The 18,386-nt window shown below is 56.2% G+C and overlaps 1 protein-coding gene across 1 annotated transcript; it reads left to right on the forward strand.

Annotated features, from left to right (window-relative positions):
* Positions 1–366: 366 nt before the first annotated feature.
* Positions 367–2,818, forward strand: GRIFIN (galectin-related inter-fiber protein). Its single transcript, XM_070363147.1, has 4 exons — positions 367–542; positions 1,738–1,947; positions 2,042–2,201; positions 2,594–2,818. The coding sequence occupies exons 1-4, from the start codon at positions 367–369 to the stop codon at positions 2,762–2,764; spliced, it is 717 nt and encodes a 238-aa protein (XP_070219248.1). The 3' UTR covers positions 2,765–2,818.
* The last annotated feature ends 15,568 nt before the right edge of the window (positions 2,819–18,386 follow it).

An 18,386-nucleotide genomic window follows, 5' to 3' on the forward strand; every position in this document is an offset into this window, starting at 1 on the left:
CTAGGCCACTGAGTCCCGAGGGCCCTCTGCCAGGCCCTCTGCTGACCTCAAAGCCAAGAGGCAACAGCCCAGGGTGCTGCATCCACCCTGGGCTACCCTCCCTGCCTGGGGGAGAGGTGGGGGGCACAGACGGCAATGTGCAGCTGGGAGGACTGTGCCCAGAGGCCACTGGCTCTGGGCCCCCCGGCATGCTGGAAGCCTGCTCAGGACTCCTGAGTGCATGCTCTGCCCACCCCGGCGCATGCCATCCCCAGAGTCCAGGCCCCAAGCGCCTGCCTCGCAGCAGGACCGGAGGCAGGACTGGGAGGTGCAGAGGCAGGAAGGGGCTTCACCCTCTCTCAGATCCTCGGGGAGGCAGGCCCCAGGATGGCCCGGCTGGGTGGGGCCCTGGATGTGGGAGTGGACAGGCCCGTGTCTGAGGCCCGGGAGGCCACAGCGGGCAGCCTCACCTCCACTGCCCAGGGCTGCCCCCTGCAGGCCCCACCGGCCCTGACCAGTGCCCCGCCTGCAGGGGAGGATGAAGCTGGCGCATGCCCACAGGGGTCAGGACTACCTCCTCATCCCTTCCCATTACCACCACGCCCGTATCAAAGTGACAGGCACAGGGGGAGGCCAGGTGGGACCCAGCAGGGGGTGGAGGGAAGAATAACCCGAGGGGAACTGGGGGCTGGCAATCCTGCCCCTTGGGGCCCTGGGGGACCAGATAAACCCCCGGCTGCGAGGCTGGGCAGGGAAGAGCAGCAGCACCAGGAGGCACACACTCAGCCTCGCACACGACACCCCCATGCCCGTGGGCACACCACACCCCAGACCCGTGGGCACATCACACCCCCACATCCAGTGTGCACATCGTCAGCCACCTGGTCCCACACTCACCACACATCTGCACGATCATCTGCACACTTACTCGCACACTCACTGCCCATGCATTGCACGCCCCCCATCCCCCACGGCAGCCCTGGGGCTCTGTTTGTCCAGCCTGGCTCCTCTCTGGCTTGGCTCCCTGGACAGTCCGGCCAAGACGTCCCCTTGGCCGCCCGGAAAGCCTGGGGAAACTCTGCTTGTCTCCCCCACATGCTCCCAAGGACCTCAGCCTGGCCTGCTCCATGGTCAGCTGAGGGGGCTCAGGAGCAGGCCAGGAGGGGTGTGGGGTGTGGGAAAGGCCCCCCACCCCGTCCACCGCCAGCGCCCTGGAATTCGCTGAGCACAGCGGCCAGCCTAATCCCTGCTCTGCCCGCAGGGTGGCTGAGCCCCTGGAGCGGGGCAGCCAGGGGAGGCCAGGCTGGACTGGGGGGCTTGAGTCACCAGGCAGCCAGACGGCCCCTAAGTCCAGGGCAGGGTGGGTAGGCCTCTACTCTTGACCAGATGGGGGAGTCTGGGTCCTGGAGACCCTGGAGGCTGCGGCTGACTGGGGGCTGCCTGGGCCACGCCTTGCCTCCAAGAATGGAGGAGAAGTGCTTTCCTGGGAGTCCTCGGACGTGGAGTGAAGCCTGAGAGCCACGCAGGCCCCCAAGGAAAGGGGGTGGGGAGGGGGCCACCCTGTCCTGGAGCTGGACTAGAGGACCTGCTGGTGGGGGAGGGCGAGAGGCTGAGGGGGCAGGGAAGGCCGCTGACCTCATCCCCGGGGCGGGGCCCTGCGCCCCCGCCCAGCCCAGCCGCTATATCCCCAGGCTGCGCAGCTCCCCACGGAAGCTGGAGAGATGGCCCTGCAGGTGGGTGAGACCTGGATTTGGGAAGGAGGGAACAGGGCCTGGTGGGGGCTGGGGACCGGGCACGGGCCATAGGCCGTGGGGCCTCCTGGGGGAGGGGGTACCCCAAGGAGAGGAGGCCCGGCACCCAGGGCCTCTGCCGCCCCTTTCGTCTGCAGTTTGAAGCCTTCCACGCGGGGGGCCTGGCCCCAGGCTGGAACCTACTGGTGCAGGGACACTCTGACTCTGGAGAGGACCAGTAAGAGACGGTGCCCTCCCCTCCCCGGGTCCCCTCCTTGGCCTCCGCGGGGTGACCGCCCAGCCGCCCTCGCCAACCCCATGGTGCCCCCCAGGTTTGAGATCAACTTCCTGTCCGAGACGGGCGACATCGTCTTCCACATCAAGCCCCGGTTCTCCAGCGCCACCATGGTGGCCAACGCCTTCCAGGGCGGTCGCTGGGGCCAGGAGGAGGCATCCAGCGTCTTCCCGCTGGTGCTCGGGGAGCCCTTTGAGGTGAGGGGTTGGGGCGATCCCCTGGGAGGTGGGGGAACCCGCGTGGCGGGAGGGGGAGGCCCGTGGGCTGGGGCAGAGAGGCGGGGGCGCCATCTGTGGACGCACCAGGGCCATCTGCTGCTTTGCGCCGAGGCGCCCTGTGCCCCCGGCCTCCAGCAGCCCCGCTGTCCCCGCTGGGGCTTTGGCTGAGTGGGGGGCTCATTGCAGATGCTTACAGGGGACAGCCAGTTCGGCAGTCTCCCTGCTGGGTCTGGGGCTGCACCCCCTGGCTGCTAGCCACCGCTCTGAGGCGAGGGGAAGGGGCCCCAGCTGGGGCTCTGAACCCCCAGGGGGCAGGCCTGCATGACGGGGGCTCCGCGTGCTGAGGGGACCCCGCGCCCGCCTGTCCCCAGATGGAGGTCAGCTCGGACGCGGAGCATTTCCACGTCCATGCCCAGGAGCACAAGGTCCTCCAGTTCGCCCACCGCCACAGGCCGCTGGCCGCCATCACGAGGGTGCAGGTGCTGAGCGACCACCGCCTGGCCCAGGTGGAGCTGGCCAGGAAAGGCCTGAGCTGGGGGTAACGTTCTGCCCGCGGAGCATCCTCACCCGGGATCCCACCTGCCTGGGAGGGTCTGTACGCCTGTGCTGGGCGGGGGGACGGGGTGGGGACGGGGGGGCGGGGCTGGAGCTGAGGTGGGGGCCCAATGCTTGCAGGGCTGGGGGCTACTGAGCTGTGTTGGAAGTCCCAGGATCGAGCCTTGGCCGTTGACCCTCTCACATCCAGTGAAGCCCACCCTGGAGAAGCTGGGGGGAGAGGGCTCTGTGGTTCTGGGACCCCCATTTCAGCTCCACCTCCAATAAAGTTTAAGCAGGCTGCAGAAGCTTGGCTGCTGTGAGACGGGAGTGGGCCGGTGCGGGGTAGGGGCAGAAGTCCCTGAGACCTGTGTCTTGGGGATGGTCTGACCCTTAACTCATCCCCAGGACATAGGGGTCTGGGGGGCTGCGATCGACACAGGCTTGGGGTTGTTGTTACTGTTCAGTTGCTCAGTTGTGTCTGACTCTTTGCGACCCCTTGGACTGCAGCACGCCAGGCCTCCCTGGCCTTCACTGCCTCCCGGAGTTTGCTCAAACGCTTTTCCATTGAGTCGATGATGCCATCCAACCACCTCATCCTCTGTCACCCCCTTCTCCTCCTGCCTTCAGGGGGGAGTCCTCCTCTAGGAGGCGGGGGTGGAAGTGGTGATGAGATTAGGAGAGGGGAGGGCTCCTGGTCCGAAGGTCCCAGCTGGTCCTCACCCAGGACACCGGAACTCACACCCTCCAGCTCCGCCCCCTTGGGAAGTCCCAAAACTGTCTCCTCACCCTGCTACTCGAGGGGTGGAGGGAAGAGGTCCCACCTGGACAGAAGTGCCCTTCTGGGTGTGTGGGGCGGACGGGGGAGCCCTGGGGGTCACGTCTAGGGAGAGTGCACATGGCTGGGGGTCCCCTGGTCCTGGTTTCAGAGCTCACCCATCCACCCCTCTGTCCATCTCAATCAAAGCCGTGACAGCACAGTTTAGAATGAATCTTAACAGGTATCCACCCTGTACACGTGAGTGATTTAGAGAAAAGTTAGGTCAGCAATCGCAGACACAGGAGGGTGGCCACAGCAGCGGCGGCCTGGGTCCGAGAGGCAGCTCTGCGGCTCCGAGGGGCAAGGGGCGACCCTGGGCAAGCTTCTGACCCTCTGGGGCCCGGGTGAGCCCTCAGCTCACGGGGAGTGCTGGGGCTCGGGAACTGACTCAGCAGAAGCCCGGGAGAGGAATCCCTGGCAGGATCCACCCTGGTGTCTCCTGCTCTAAGGTTAACGGGGAACCTGAGGCTGGGAGGGAAGGAGGGCAGCAGGGAGGGGCTCAGAGAGAGCAGGGCCCAGTGACCACCCCGGCCAGGGCCCTCCAGAGCGGAGGAGCTGCCAGGCACCGGGACAGAGGGCAGACACAGGGCCCCCGCCCCCAGGTGGGACAATGGCGGCCCCAGCCTCCAGCAGAGCAGCTTCCTTCCTGTCTCCGCTCACTTCCCCGCCTGTGTCCATGGCCCAGCTGGCCCAGGAACCCCTTCCCACCCCCTCCTGCAGGAGGCCCGGCCTTTTGTGCCGGCCAGGAGGGGTTGGGGGCTGGCGGGCCAGTGGACGTGTAGCCGGTCAGGCTCTGGGGAGGACTGGGGTGGTGGGAAGGGGCCAGGGTGAGGGTAGGGGTCCGAGCCCACCGGCGGGGCTCCCTGCTCACGGTCCGGGCCCCCTGCTTCGACTCGAGATGCCTGCTTGCCCTCTCTGGGCCTGGTCTCGTGGGCAAAAGTCTCCCCTCCTGGTGAAACTCTGCCTCCCCGAGAGTGATGCAAGGTGGGAGGGCGGGAACACACAGGTTTCAATTTTCTTCAGTTCGGGGCAAGGGCTGCTGAGTCTGGGGACATCCTGGGCTCAGACACTGACTTTGGATTTTGCTGGGTTCTACTCGAGGGCCAGGTCTGCACCATCGCCCAAGAACTTGGCCAGGTATAGAGAGAACATTCCTTTTACAGGTGGGAAGCAGGCTCAGAGAGGTTAAGTGACTTTCCTAGGGTTGCTCAGCAGATGAGAGATGGAGCCAAAAAATCCATCTGACAGAATTCAAACACACACACACACGCACACACACACACACAGCATCCCTCAAAGTTGGTCCTGAGCTGAGGCCGCTTTGAATCAGCGCTTCCGTGGGGCAGGTCAGACCTCAGGGGCCCCAGGCCCAATGGGTTTTGACCCCAGCTATGAACTGGGTGCAGGGGCCTATGGCCTCAGAGAGTCCTGCTGCAGGAGCCTTGTGCCGTGTAGTGACCCTTCCATGACCCACCCTGCTCTCAGCACACAGGGCAGGGGTACCCACCTGTCTACAACTGCGCCCCAGCCCAGCGCCACAGCCGCGGCCAGAACTGACACTGTCCCCTTGGCTCAGTGACACCTCCCCTGGAAGCCCTCCCTGACTTCTGCTCCCCTCCACCTCCTGCCCTCCTCACACTGCCTCTTCTGGAGGCCAGGGACCAGGTCTTACTCCAGCCTCCTCCCCCAGCCCCAGCTGCTCCAGAGCACATGTAGCTCTGAAAGTTGCTGAACGAATAAGGGAATGACTGACTTGGGGAAGACCAGTTAGAGATTTGAACAAGTCAGAGATGACCCTCCCAACCGGGACCAGGGGACGGTAGAGGCCTCTCCTGCCACCTCCGTCCTGTTTAAGGTGGGCCCCACACTTGGGGCTTGAGAACAAGCCCAACCCCTCCCCTCTGCGCCTGCAGGCCTCGCACTTCCAGCTTCACGTCTCCCGCTGCTCCTCTGCCCGTGTCCAGTCCTGGAGCAGGCGCCGTGTCTGCCCTGGGGCCTTCGAACCGCTCCTCCCTGCACGCCCTCCCCCTGCGCTCAGCCGGCCCGCCCCTTCTTGCCATTCAGGCCCCTCTTCTGCACGCCGTCTCCCCGCAGGGGCCGCGAGGCTCCCTGGCCGAGTCCAGTCCCGTCACTGCTGCACTTGCTCCTGACGAGCAGAGTTTGGTTCATGGATCCAGCCGCTCCCAGGTTTGCCAGCTGTCTCTCCCTGCCTGGCCAGCCAGAGCTGAGACGGTCCCCTCCTGTGCTCACCCCTCACACTAGGCACAGGAGAACGTGGGGCCAGAGTGGGCAGCTGCTCTGACTTTTAAAAACCCCAAGTTAAGTTCTGTCCAATAACATCTGTTTTTACTAACAAATACTGACCACTATGTACACTGAACGAGGCGTCAACCTGCAAGCTTCCCTGGGGCTGACCGGCTCAGGACCTCTGCTCTGAAACCCACTGTTGCCTGTGCAGTCCCAGTGGGACAGGGTTACAGGTTACTGGGGCTGGGGGGGCAGGTGCCTTCCTGTCCCCCACCCCATGTTCTGAAAGCCTCTCCACATCCCGAGGAACAGACTGGCCAGCAGAGGCACCAGACACAGGTCTGCCTAAACCCCAGTGGCAGGTTGAGGGACCCACTTCCAGGGCCCGCACAGGGAGTTCCTGGGCCCAGGGTTTCAGCTCCCGCAGAATAACAGCCTGGGCCTGAGGCCAGCTCTGAGACGGGGAGAACCAGGCACAGCCAGACCCTTCCTGTCTGCGTTCCTGCGGAACCCCAGCCCTGGCCCTGTGCTGAATGACGCGTGTGCGAGAGTTGGTCACTCAGTCGTGTCCGACTCTTTGGGACCCCCTGGACTGTAGCCATGGGATTCCAGGGAAGCCCTCGCTGAATGATGGACTTGAGCCAATTACAGCTTCTCTGATGCTCACTTTCCAGTTGGACACTTGGCCTTGGAGAGGGGGGCACGGGGCAGGTGTTATTTGCCCCAGCTCCCCTCCCCACCCTGGCTGGAGCCCCTGAGCCCTCAGTCACCGCGCAGCGCCACCTTGAGTAGGGGGCTTGTCCCTCCCGATTACCCCCTCCTCACCCATCAGCCGGAGCTGTCTTTTCAGCACCGAGGCAGTGACTCCAGTCCCAAGGCTGAGGGCCCCAGCCAAGGGAAGCCCCTGCCGCAGCCCCAGGAGCAGCAGCCCTTCCTTGTGGGATGCCCCGTGGACATCAGCTGACTCAGGGAGGAGGGGCCCCTCCCGTTGACGTCGAGCCCCCAGCCCCGTCTCCCCCGACAGGCTCTCCTGCAGGGGGTGGAGGTGGTGCTGCCGTGCTGGGGTGGTCCACTCCAGCGGGCCCTGGGGGCTGACCAGTGCGCCTGGGAGGCCTGTGGAGGGCGAGGTCCTGCACAGAAGTGGGCTGAGCCTCCTCGCTGGGCCGTGGCTGTGGGTTTTGTTGGGGGGCAGCGCCCCTGATGTGCAGACGGCGTTCCTACTGGCCTCACTGTGCTGAAGCCCCATCTCCCCACCAGCCCGTTTTGGTCCCATGGGTAGGGAGGTGACATGGGAGGAACGTACCCTCCCCAGGCCGCCTGGTCCTCTAAAGGCCTGGGCTCATGTCCTCCTCCCTAGAAGGAGAAGGGCAGCCCGGGATCCCTGGGTGGGGAGCTGAGAAGGTTCCGCCAGGCAGAGGGGAGAAGAGCTGGGAGCGGAGGAACCGGGATGGGCGAGAGGCATCAGCCTCCCGCTCCTCTGGGGCCCCTCCAGGGGGGCGGGGTCCCTCTCCCAGCTTAGAGGGGGGGCACCTCTGAAAGTCAGGTCCTGTTCCCTGGGGGAGGGGCAGCTCTCCTCCAGAGTCTGTGCCACGCCCCCCATTCTCCTCTCTGTTCACTGTCCCTTCCCACTTGGGGTCTTGGTGATGATTTCAGGGGTTAAAGGCAACCCAGCTTTGGGGGGATAGGACTTGCCAAGAGAGGGCTCAGTGGTGAAACATGTGAGACCTGTGACAGCTGGGACCCGGGGCCCCCAGGGGCTCAGCCAGAAGCTGTCTTTTCTAAACACTTAGTAGTGACCTCACTCGTCTTCACAAGAGCCCCCTGAGGTCGGGCCCATTGTCGATTTTTAGACGAGGGATCTCAGACACAGAGAGGGGAAGACGTTTGCCTGGGGTCACACGGCACGGCCTTGGCAGAGCTGGGATCCGAACCCAGGCAATCTGATTCCAGAGCTTTCTGGATATTTGTGTGGATGTTGTTGGAAAAAACATGTATGTACATATATGTTTAGTGCTCTTTTCATTGCTTTTCTTCCTTTTAAAAGTATTTTTTACATTTATTTACGGCCGTGCTGGGTCTTCACTGCTGCACGCAGGCTCTCTCCAGCTGTGGAGAGGGGGCAGCGGTGGCTCTAAGCGCCCGGGGTTTTGCAGCCCACTACTGTGGACGCGGTGGCTGTGGCACATGGGCTTAGCTGCCGTGCGGTGTGCGGGGTCTCCCTGGACCAGGGAGCAAGCTCCTGCTGCTGCATTGGCACGCGGCTTCTCAACCACTGGACAACCAGGGAGGTCCTCCTTACTCTTTTCTTTTTTTCAAATGAGGTTTTGTGCTTGCAAACATGGGTTTTGTAAACACCATTTTGGGGGATGGGCGCTCTAACCTCCACAGCTGGGGAGGAGTGGGTCTCTGTGGCCCTGACAGGCCCACCCTTGTGTCTGATTCCTGCAGGTCTGGGAGGGGAACCTGGGAGGAGCAGGCAGGTAGTGGGAAGTGGGCAGAGCCAGTGGCTGTGGCCCATCCAGGCCCTGAGGGAGCCCAGGGGCGGGCTGGAAGGGACCCTGCGTACTCTGGCCAGCTGCCTGGAACCTCCTGGAACCTGGAGAAGGGGGCAGCCTCCTTCCGGGAGCGCCAGGCCCTGGGCCTTGTGGGGGAGGAGCGCACGGAGGAGGGGGTGCGGGTGACGGAGGTGGCATGCTCCTGCGGCCCCTGAGGAGGCGCCCCCGCCGCACCCTGACCTGGGCGTGCTTTGCCTGGACGCTGCTGGACCCTCCCTCCAGCCCCGAGCCTCGTTCCTGTGCGGTGAGCACTGCCCTCCCCGACAGCCCGCGTTTCAGAGCTCGCTTGCCTGGGACCAGTTCCAGCCCACGGGACAAAGCGGTAACCAGGGCCACAGGCCCGGCTGACCCTGGACGGGCAGTTGGCTCTGCTGCCTGGCAGGGCCCTTGCCATGGTTACAGCCCACCCAGGGCTCTGCTCAGAGGCTGGCATTGTCTGGGTGTTGGAGTGTGGTGAGCGCGAGGAGCCAGGCCGGCACACTGGCGACGGCTTTCCCACGCTCCGGGCTGTCAGCCGCCCTGGGGGCTGAGCAGGCACCGGCTTTGGCACCTGGGGAAGCGGGGGCCCAGGGAAGAAGTGAGCTGGGGAGTCAGGGTCGGCCTTGGGATGAGGCTCTGAGTCGGGGCCTGAGGCGTTCAGATGACGAGCGGGGTTCCCCACCTTTGCAAGGGAGTGTCAGCAAAATGACAGCACCGCTGTGACGCGGGCCGTGAGCACATCCAGCCGGCGCGGGCCGCTCCCCCCGGCCCGTTCCCAGGCAGACCGGAGCACGCGCGGCTCAGACGCCCCCCGGCCTCTGCCTATATGCCCTTCAGCCAGTTCCGTCCCCGGGCACAGATCTTCCCTGTAAGTTGTCACCTTCCTTAACCCCTCACCACGGAGCAGGAAGGGACACCGTCTCACTCGCCCCTTTTCAAACGCTCGCCAGCTTCTCTTTGGACACTTGTCCTTCCCCTGTGCACTGCGGTCTTGAGGCGAAGAAGATCCCCCTCAGAAGCTGAAGGCATCTGGTGGGTCTTCCTTCTGGACCCCCCTCCCTCCCCGGGTCAGTCCAGGACGGGCCATTTGGTGTTCTCTGCTGGATCTGGGTCTTGAACGAAGGACACAAGAATGGGCCTACCGAATGCACCCACCTTCCCATGGTCACCACAGGGTTAAATCAAACACAGAGGAAAAACATGAAACCAGGGACTTCCCTGGTGGTCAGTGGTTAGGACTCCACCCTTCTCCTGCAGGGGGCATGGATTGAATCCCTGGTGGGGGAACTAAGACCCCCCGCTCTGCTGTGGGGCACAGCCGAAAAATAAAATAAAATCCAATGTCTAATAGTTTTAAAAAATCTTCAAAAAACATATGAAAACAGCAAGAGAAAAACAAGCCTCATGTTCACAGGAACAGCGGTAGAATGACATTAGGGAGGCCAGCGGGAGGACGTGCTCACAGCAGCAAAAGAAAGAGAGGTCACCCCAAAATCCTACCTCCAGCAAAACTATCATGAATGAAGGTGAACCAAAAGCACTTCCAGGTTAAAAAAGTCCAGGCAGAAGCACTGCAGGCAGACCTGTCTTACAATAAAGACTAGAAGTCCTTCTGGGTGAGGAGAAATGACGAGAGACAGTAACTCGAATCTACAGAAATAAATGAAAAGCATCGGGATGGTAAATATGTGCATTAAATAAAAGACCCGGTAAATATATTCTGATTTCTTAACTTTTTTTAAAGATATAAGATTGTGTAACTAAATGAGGATAACACTGTGTATTTTGATATAATACATAATTTTACCACGGTATTTATGACAGACACAGCTGTAACACACATGACAATAACAGCACAACAGCGGAGGGCGGTGGAGTTATAAACTTTACGGAATTAAGTCAGTGTTACTCAGAAGGAGATGCTGATAAGACGCATATGTAAACCTCAAGGCTAACACTAAGAAAATTATTAAAAATATAGTTTCAAAAAATCAACAGAGGGACTTCCCTGGTGACCAGAGGTTAAGATTCTGCTCTTCCAATGCAGGGGACCCAAGGCTTCATCCCTGGTTTGAGCCCTAAGATTCTGCATGCAAAAGTTGCAGATAAAAAACCCCACAAAAACAGAGAAATTAAATGGTGTGTGTGTGCATGTGTGCTAATTCATTTCAATTGTGTCTGACTCTGTGCAACCTCATGGACTGTAGCCTGCCAGCTTCCTCTGTCCATGGAGGAGGAGAATGTCCATGTCATTCTCCAGGCAAAAATACTGGAATGGGTTGCCATGCCCTCCTCCAGGGGATCTTCCCAACACAAGGATCAAACCTGCTTCTCTTTTGTGAATATTTATGTGAATTATCTGAATAATTACATTAAATGTGAATTTGAGTCTAAACACCCCAATCAAAAGGCCAATGCTTTCAGACTGTATTACAAAAATTTTGCATGACAAAAAGGTTTTAAAATCAAGATTCAACTCTATACTGTCTAAACCTTAGATTCAAAGACACAAATAGGTGAAAGAAAATGCACAGAAGAAGATCCACATGCAAACATCCGGCCACAGAGCAGCTCAGGAGGCTGTATTAACATGAGACAAGACAAACATTAAGATGAGACGTACGACTAGAGACATTTCATGATGATACACAATTGTAAGTGCTGCATTGCTAACGTAAGAGTCTCAAAGTACAAGGAGCAAAAGCCGACAGAACTGGAAGGAAAAAATTAAACAACACAGTTGGAGATTCCAACACCCTACGCTGGGTAACAGATAGAGCAACTCGTCAGAAAGTCAGGGAAGACAGACAAGACGTGAACAACACCACACCCAACTAGACCCGACAGGCACAGACACCCCACCCAGCAGGGGCAGAACACGCTCTTCCCGAGCGCACCTGGAAGCATCCCAGGATCGAGTGTGTGCTCCGCCACAGATCCCGTCTCAAGACGCTTAAGAAGACTGAAACTGCACAGAGTGTGTTCCAGCCACAGTGGAATTAAGTCAGACACCAACAGCAGAAAATCATCCGGGAAACCCTCAAATATCTGGAAAAGAAACAACATGTTTCAAGAAAACATGAGTCAAAGAAGAAATCACTAGAGAAAACAGGGGATGTTTTAAACCGAATGAAAATGCAGGCCTGCGTGCTCAGTCGCTTCAGTCGTGTCCGACTCTTTGCAACTGTAGGGACTGCAGCCCACCAGACTCCTCTGTCCGTGAGATTTCCCAGGCACGAATACTGGAGTGGGTTGCCATGCCCTCCTCCAGGGGATCTTTCCGACCCAGGGATCGAACCCACGACTCCTGAGTCTCCTGCACTGGCAGGTGGATTCTTTACCACGGAACCACCTGGAAAGCCCAAACGAAAATGAAAACACAGCATAACAAGCACTGCAACAAAGCAGTGCTTAAAGCAAACTGTTCTGAACACCTCGATCAAAAGTCTCAAATCGATGTTTCCACCTGAAACGCTAGAAGAGAAAACTAACCCCAGAGCAAGCATAAGGAAGGAAATAATAAAGACCAACACAGAAATCAACGGCAGCAGAAAGGGAGGAAACCAATGAAACCACAGGTCGTCTTTTTAAAAAATACCGTGACTTCCCTGGCTGTCTAGTGGTTAAGACTCCATGCTTTCAATGCAGGGGGCTAGGGTTCGATTCCTGGTTGGGGAAACTAAGATCCTACAGGCTGAGCGAGCTGTGCTTAGTTGCTCAGTCATTTCCAACTCTTTGCAGCCCTATGGACTGTAGCCCACTAGGCTCCTCTGTCCATGGGATTCTCCAGGCAAGAATACTGGAGTGAGTTGCCATGCCCTCCTCCAGGGGATCTTCCCAACCCAGGGACTGAATTTAGGTTTCCCGAATTGTAGGTGGATTCTTCACTGTCTGAGCTGTCAGGGAAACCCATGCAGGCTGGAGTGGGTAACCTATCCCTTCCCCAGGGAATCTTCCAAGCAGTGTGGTGAAAATTAATTAATTTTAAAAAATTAAAAAAAAAAAATCTTTAGCTAGACTGACAAAAAAAAAAAAAAGGACAGAAGGTATACATTACCAAATTCAGGAACAAAAGAGGTAAGAACACTTATCCTACAGAAAGAAAGGCTTACAAGAGAATATTATGAACAACTTCATGTCAGCAAAATAAACAACTCAGATGTGATGAATGAATTCCCATAAAGGCTCAACATTTAAAAACTGGTTTAAGAATAAATTGAAAGTTGGAAAAGACCTGTAGCAAGGAAATTGAATTAGTAACTTAAATTCTTCTCACAAATAAAAGTCCATCCCAGATGGCCTTACTGATAAATTCTACCAAACATTTGAAGAAAAAATAATACCAAAACTCTCACAAAATGAAAGAGAAAACATTTTCCAACTCGTTCTACGAGGACATTCCCCAACACCAAAACAAAGACATCACAAGAAAACTACAGAGCAATATCCTTATGAAAACGGAAGCAAAAACCCTTAACAAGACACTACAAACTGCACACAGTGACGTGTAGAAGGTCACACACCACGACCAACGGGGTTATTCCAGGAACGCAAAGCTGGTTTACATTCTCAGATCAATTAATGTAACATTCCCAGCCGACAAAAGAGGAGAGAAAACCCACAGGATAACCTCGATAGATGCAGGAAAAGCGTCTGACAGAGTCTCACACCCATTCGAGATAAAAACTCACAGCAGACTAGAAATGCAGGGGATTTCCTCAAACTGATAAAGGAACCTACGAAAAGTATGATAATACCAGACCTCATGATGAAAGACCACATTTTCCTCTCTAACGTTGGGGAAAAAAAGGATATCTGCTCTTGCCACTCTTATTCAACACTATACTGAAGGCTCCAGCCAGTGGAAAAAGCGAAAATAAAATAAGATAAAACAAAAGAAATAAATGAAAGGCTCCCAGTTGCAAAGGAAGAAGCAAGACCATCGCGACTCACAGATGACACAGTCCTGCGTGTGTTACGTTAATCCTCAGGAATCTCCCCCCAGAGCTATTAGAACTAATAAATGAGTTTAGCAAGGTAGCAGGATTTAAAATCAATATACAAAAATCGATTATATTTCGTCTAAAAAGTATTTTTATTTATTTATTTGGCTGCAACGAGTCTTAGTAGCAGCACGCTGGATCTAGTTCCCTGACCAGAGATCAAACCCAGGCCCCTGCATTGGGAATGTGGATGGATCCCTGGGTCAGGAAGATCCCTTGGAGAAGGAAATGGCAACCCACTCTAGTTTTCTTGCCTGGGAAACCCCATGGACAGAGGAGCCTAGTGGGCTACAGTTATGGAGTCACAAAGGCCAAGACATGACTTAGGGACTAAAGCACCACCACCAGGACGGCTGGAATCAGAGAGAGAGGAACAGGCGTGGTGAGGACCGGGGAAACGGAAACCCTCATACATTGCTGCCGACATGCAAAACGGTACAGCCGCTTTGTAGAACAGTCTGCAGTGTCTTTAAAAGGTTACACTTCCGTGTGACCGAGAATTTCCACTCTCAGGAATCTACTCAAGAGAAATGAAAACATATGTCCACACACAGATGCCTCAATAAACGAATGTGCATCGCATTATCTCCACAGCATTCCCCGACCGGAAACCGTCTAAACGCCCATTAGCTGAGGAATGGCCGAACAAGACGGAGTCCATCCGGACGACGCGACACTGTTCAGCAGCTGAAAAATTAAGCACTGATACCTGTGACAGCTGAGTGACTCTCAGAAACACGCTAAGTGAAGCCAGACACACAGGGCTACTAATACTGCATGATTCCGTCAATATAAATGTTCAGAAAAGGCAGGCCAATAGACACAGAAAGCAGGCCAGTGGTTTCCTGGGGTTCCAGCGGAGGCAGAGCGGGCTAAACGGGCTGGGGCAACTTTTGGCGTGATGGAAATGTTCTAAAACTGGATCGTGGTTATAGTTGTACGACCCTGTAAATTTACTAGAAATCATGTGCAAAGGGCAAATTTTGTATGATGTTAATTTTACTTCATCAACAGACCTGTTTTTTTAAGGAAACAAACGTGTATTATTTTGTGGTATTATAGTATCTGTGTTTGTCATATTATTTTATTGTGTGAAAAATACAATAGTATTTATAATCACTAAAAATAAAAACTCAAGACGCAAATCTAGAGCTTTCCAGGTGACGCTAGTGGTAAAGAATCTGCCGGCCGGTGCAGGAGATGTAAGAGATGTGGGTTTGATCCCTGGGTGGAAACCATGGAGGAGGGCACGGCAACCCACTGCAGTGTGCTTGCCTGGAGGATCCCATGGATGGAGGAGCCTGGCGGGCTACAGTCCGTGGGGTCGCAAAGAGTCAGACACAACTGAGTGACTTAGCACACAAACACAGGTGCAAATCTAACAAAACACGCATAGGACTTTTATACTGCAAAATACCAAAGGAAGAAACAAGACTTAATAGTGGAGAGACAAACTTTTCTCCTGGAATATAAGGCTCAACATAGTCAAGATGTCATTTCTCCCTAAATTGCTATACAGATTAATGCAATTCCTGCAAAGACCCCAGCAATCTTTTTTGTAGAAATAGAAAAAAGTACACTAAAATGTATGTAGAAAGATAGAGGAACTCACCTAAAACAATTCTGAAGAAGAATAAAAGGAGCAGACACTGCTCAGCTTTAAGCCTTACTGGACGATGACAGAGATCAGCAGTGCGAGGTGTGGGTGGAGGGCAGGCACGCAGGTGGAGGGAGCAACAGGAACCGGGAGAGGGCTACGTGGGCACAGCCAGCTGATCCTTGACCAAAGTGCAACAGCAATTCAGTGCAGGGAAGACTGCCTTTGCAGTGAACCTCACTGGAACAACTGACCGGCCACAGGCAGTAGTAAACTTCAGGGGCATCGCTGGTGATCCAGTGGCTAAGGAGCCGCCTTGCCGTGCAAGGGGCGCCAGTTCAACCCCTGGCCCGAGAAGATCCCACATGCCACGGAACCACTAAGCCCTCAAACGCAACCGCTGAAGCTCACGCCCAGAGCCCGTGCATGGTGACAAGAGAAGCCCCTGGTCACCGCACCTAGAGAAAGCCCACATGCATCAACAGACACCCGGCACAGCCTAAAAGAAATCGTTTTTTAAAAAAAATGTAAACTTCAATCTAAGCATCACAATTTATTTTTAAAAATCAACTCAAATTAATCATGGGTTTAAGTGTATAATAGAAAACCTAAAGAAGATGGCATAGGAGAGATTTGGGACCCAGGACTTGGTGGAAGAGCTCTTAGATCTAACACCAAAGTCATAGTCCGTTAAAAAAAAATGAATAAGTTGAATCTCATCAAAATTAAAAAAAAACAAACCTCCTGCTCGTAAAAGACCCTCTTAAAGGACAAAAAGGCACATACTTGCAGAGCAGGAGCAAATATTTGCAAACCACACATCTGACGAAGGACTCATTTCCAAGGTTTGTAAGAACTCTCAAAACTCCACCAATCCAGTGAGAAGATGGACAAGACACACAGAGCCACGTCTGTCGGGGCCCCCACAAGTGGCCAAGTGTGTGCGGGGGCTGGACCCCGTCCAGAGCGTGTGCACGTGCCTGTACTCTAGGTCACCCCCAGAACAGAGGAGGCCCAAGGACCAACTCGGGCCTGGTGGTCCTGGGGCCACGTCCATGGGGCTTCAGGACCTGGGGGAGGCCAAACCACACGTCTCCAGGACCCCTCAACAGGGGCCCGAGGTGGGGAGTGACCTCCACAGAGAGCAAGTACTGGAGCGGAATGAGAGGGCACCCCTCTCCTGCCAGCCCCTCGCTGCAGAAAGATTCACCAGGCCCGGGAACTGCCCAAGCCCCTTGGAAAAGCCCTTGGATTTCCCAGCAAAGGCCCCGCCCGGCAGGTGGTATTCCTGACCCGAGGCTGCCCCCTGGCGGGAGTCATGGGGACACAGGCAAACCCAGCCCTGAGCCGACCCAGGGACCCGGTCACCTTGCCTGCTGGACCCCTCCCCAGAGGTCCCACGTGCCGCTAGTAGTAAAGAACCCACCCGCCAAGACGCGGGTTCAATTCCTGGGTCAGGGAGATCCCCTGGAGAAGGAAATGGCTATCCCCTCCAGTATTCTTGCCCAGAGAATCTCATGAACAGAGGAGCCTGGCGAGCTACAGTCCATGGGCTTGCACACAGAGTTGGACACGACTGAAGCAACTGAGCACACACACCTCCCCAGAGGGGACCTCGCTTGTGCCCATGGCATCGGGAGAAGGGTAGGGAAAGCCCTGGGGTCACTCCAGAGCCACAGGGCAGGCTGGTGTCTGGCCCCTGGGAAGGTTCCTGCCTGAACAGAGCCAAAATCCTGGAGCAGCTGCTGGGCAGTGGCCTGGAGGACTTCCATCTTGGTCAAATCCCTCTCTCGCTTCACTTTCCTTATCTATGAAACTGAGACAGCTACGGAGCCCACCCCTCAAACCTACATGGTCTATCATGGCGGCCTCTGGCCACTTGGGACCACCTGAGCACTTGAACGGCATCACCGACTCAACGGACATGAGTTTGGGTGAACTCTGGGAGTTGGTGATGGACAGGGAAGCCTGGCGTGCTGCAGTCCATGGGGTCGCAAAGAGTCGGACACGACCGAGCGACTGAACTGAACTGAGCACTTGAAACGTGGCTGGCCTGAAGTGGTATATGCTGTGAGTATAAAATACACACTGGATGTTGAAGCCGTAGTATAAAAAAATAATTTAGACGCTCAGGCTGTAAAATAGCTTACAATAATTTTTATATGATTTACAAACTGAAATAACATTTTGGATATATTGAGTCAAATACATTGCTAAAATTAATTTCACTTCTTGTTTAGCTTTTAGGGAAGTTATAAGAAAATTTTGAATTAACATGTAGTTCAAAGGGTTGTTGGAAAGGTTCAACGAGATGGCACCTGGTGGGCAACAAGGCAATCTTGACAAACCGCGGCTAGGTCTGCCCCACCGGAACAGCCGCGTGTGTGCTCACTCACTCAGGCCTGTCTTTTGCACCCCCCTGGACTGCAGCCCGAGAGGCTCCTCTGTCCATGGAATTCTCCAGGCAAGAGTACTGGAGTGGGTTGCCATTTCCTCCTCCAGGGGATCTTCCTGACCCAGAGATCAAACCTGTGTCTCTTGCATCTCCTGCACTGGCAGGCAGATTCTTTACCCCCAGGGCAGCTGGAACAGAGTGGCCGATAAAAGGAGGAATATCCTAAAAATCTTGGTTTTATCTGAAAAACTCATAGTACTCTGAATTCTATTCTTGTGCTTCTTTTCATGAAAATGACTTTTTTTTTTAACAAAACTTGAATCGAAATCAGCAGCTGAGGAAGAGGTGCCTCCTTTGACCCGGTGGGTCAGTAGGGCCTGTGATCGCGGCCACGCCGCCCCCGTGAGCAGGAGGCCCAGCCCCGCTGCCCTCACAGGCCCTCCTGTCCAGCCCCCTCCCGCTGCCCCGACTCTGGTAACGCAACAAGAGAAAGAACTGTCTGCCTCATTCATTTCTCAGGAGTAGCTGGGGAGACTGAGCCACACATCTCCTGGGACTCCCCAAGAGGGGCCAGAGCAGGGAATGACCATCCTTGCAGACAGAAAGTAAGAGAGAGAGCCCCACGAGAACTCGGCCCGGGTGAGTTCTGGAACTGTCCATCACGGGGGCAGACAAGCCACGGTGGCAGCTGAAGTCGGGAGCGGAGTGGAGGTCACGTGTGAGGAGATTCGGGGAAAGGCGAGGTCCCAGCTGTCACAGAATAGGGGGAGAAGCCAGGGGGCTTCTAGGAGGAGGTGATGCCACCTTGAAGGCCCGGGCAGCTCTCAGACCCTGTCCCTGTGGCAGGTTTCGCGGTGGCCTCCGGTATCCACTCGGTCACTCACTCTCTTGGCAGCTGATGCCAGTTAGGGGGAAGAGTCTGACCACACCGGGGGAGGGGGAGAGTTGCTCCAGGTGCACACGACCTCGCCCTAAAGAGGCCCCTCCCAGAAGTCGTTAGAGCCACAGGGCTCCCTGGGGTGCCTCCTGATGCT

The sequence above is a fragment of the Bos mutus genome, chromosome 25 (genome assembly GCF_027580195.1).
Source record: "Bos mutus isolate GX-2022 chromosome 25, NWIPB_WYAK_1.1, whole genome shotgun sequence".
In the NCBI taxonomy this organism is placed as follows: domain Eukaryota; kingdom Metazoa; phylum Chordata; class Mammalia; order Artiodactyla; family Bovidae; genus Bos; species Bos mutus.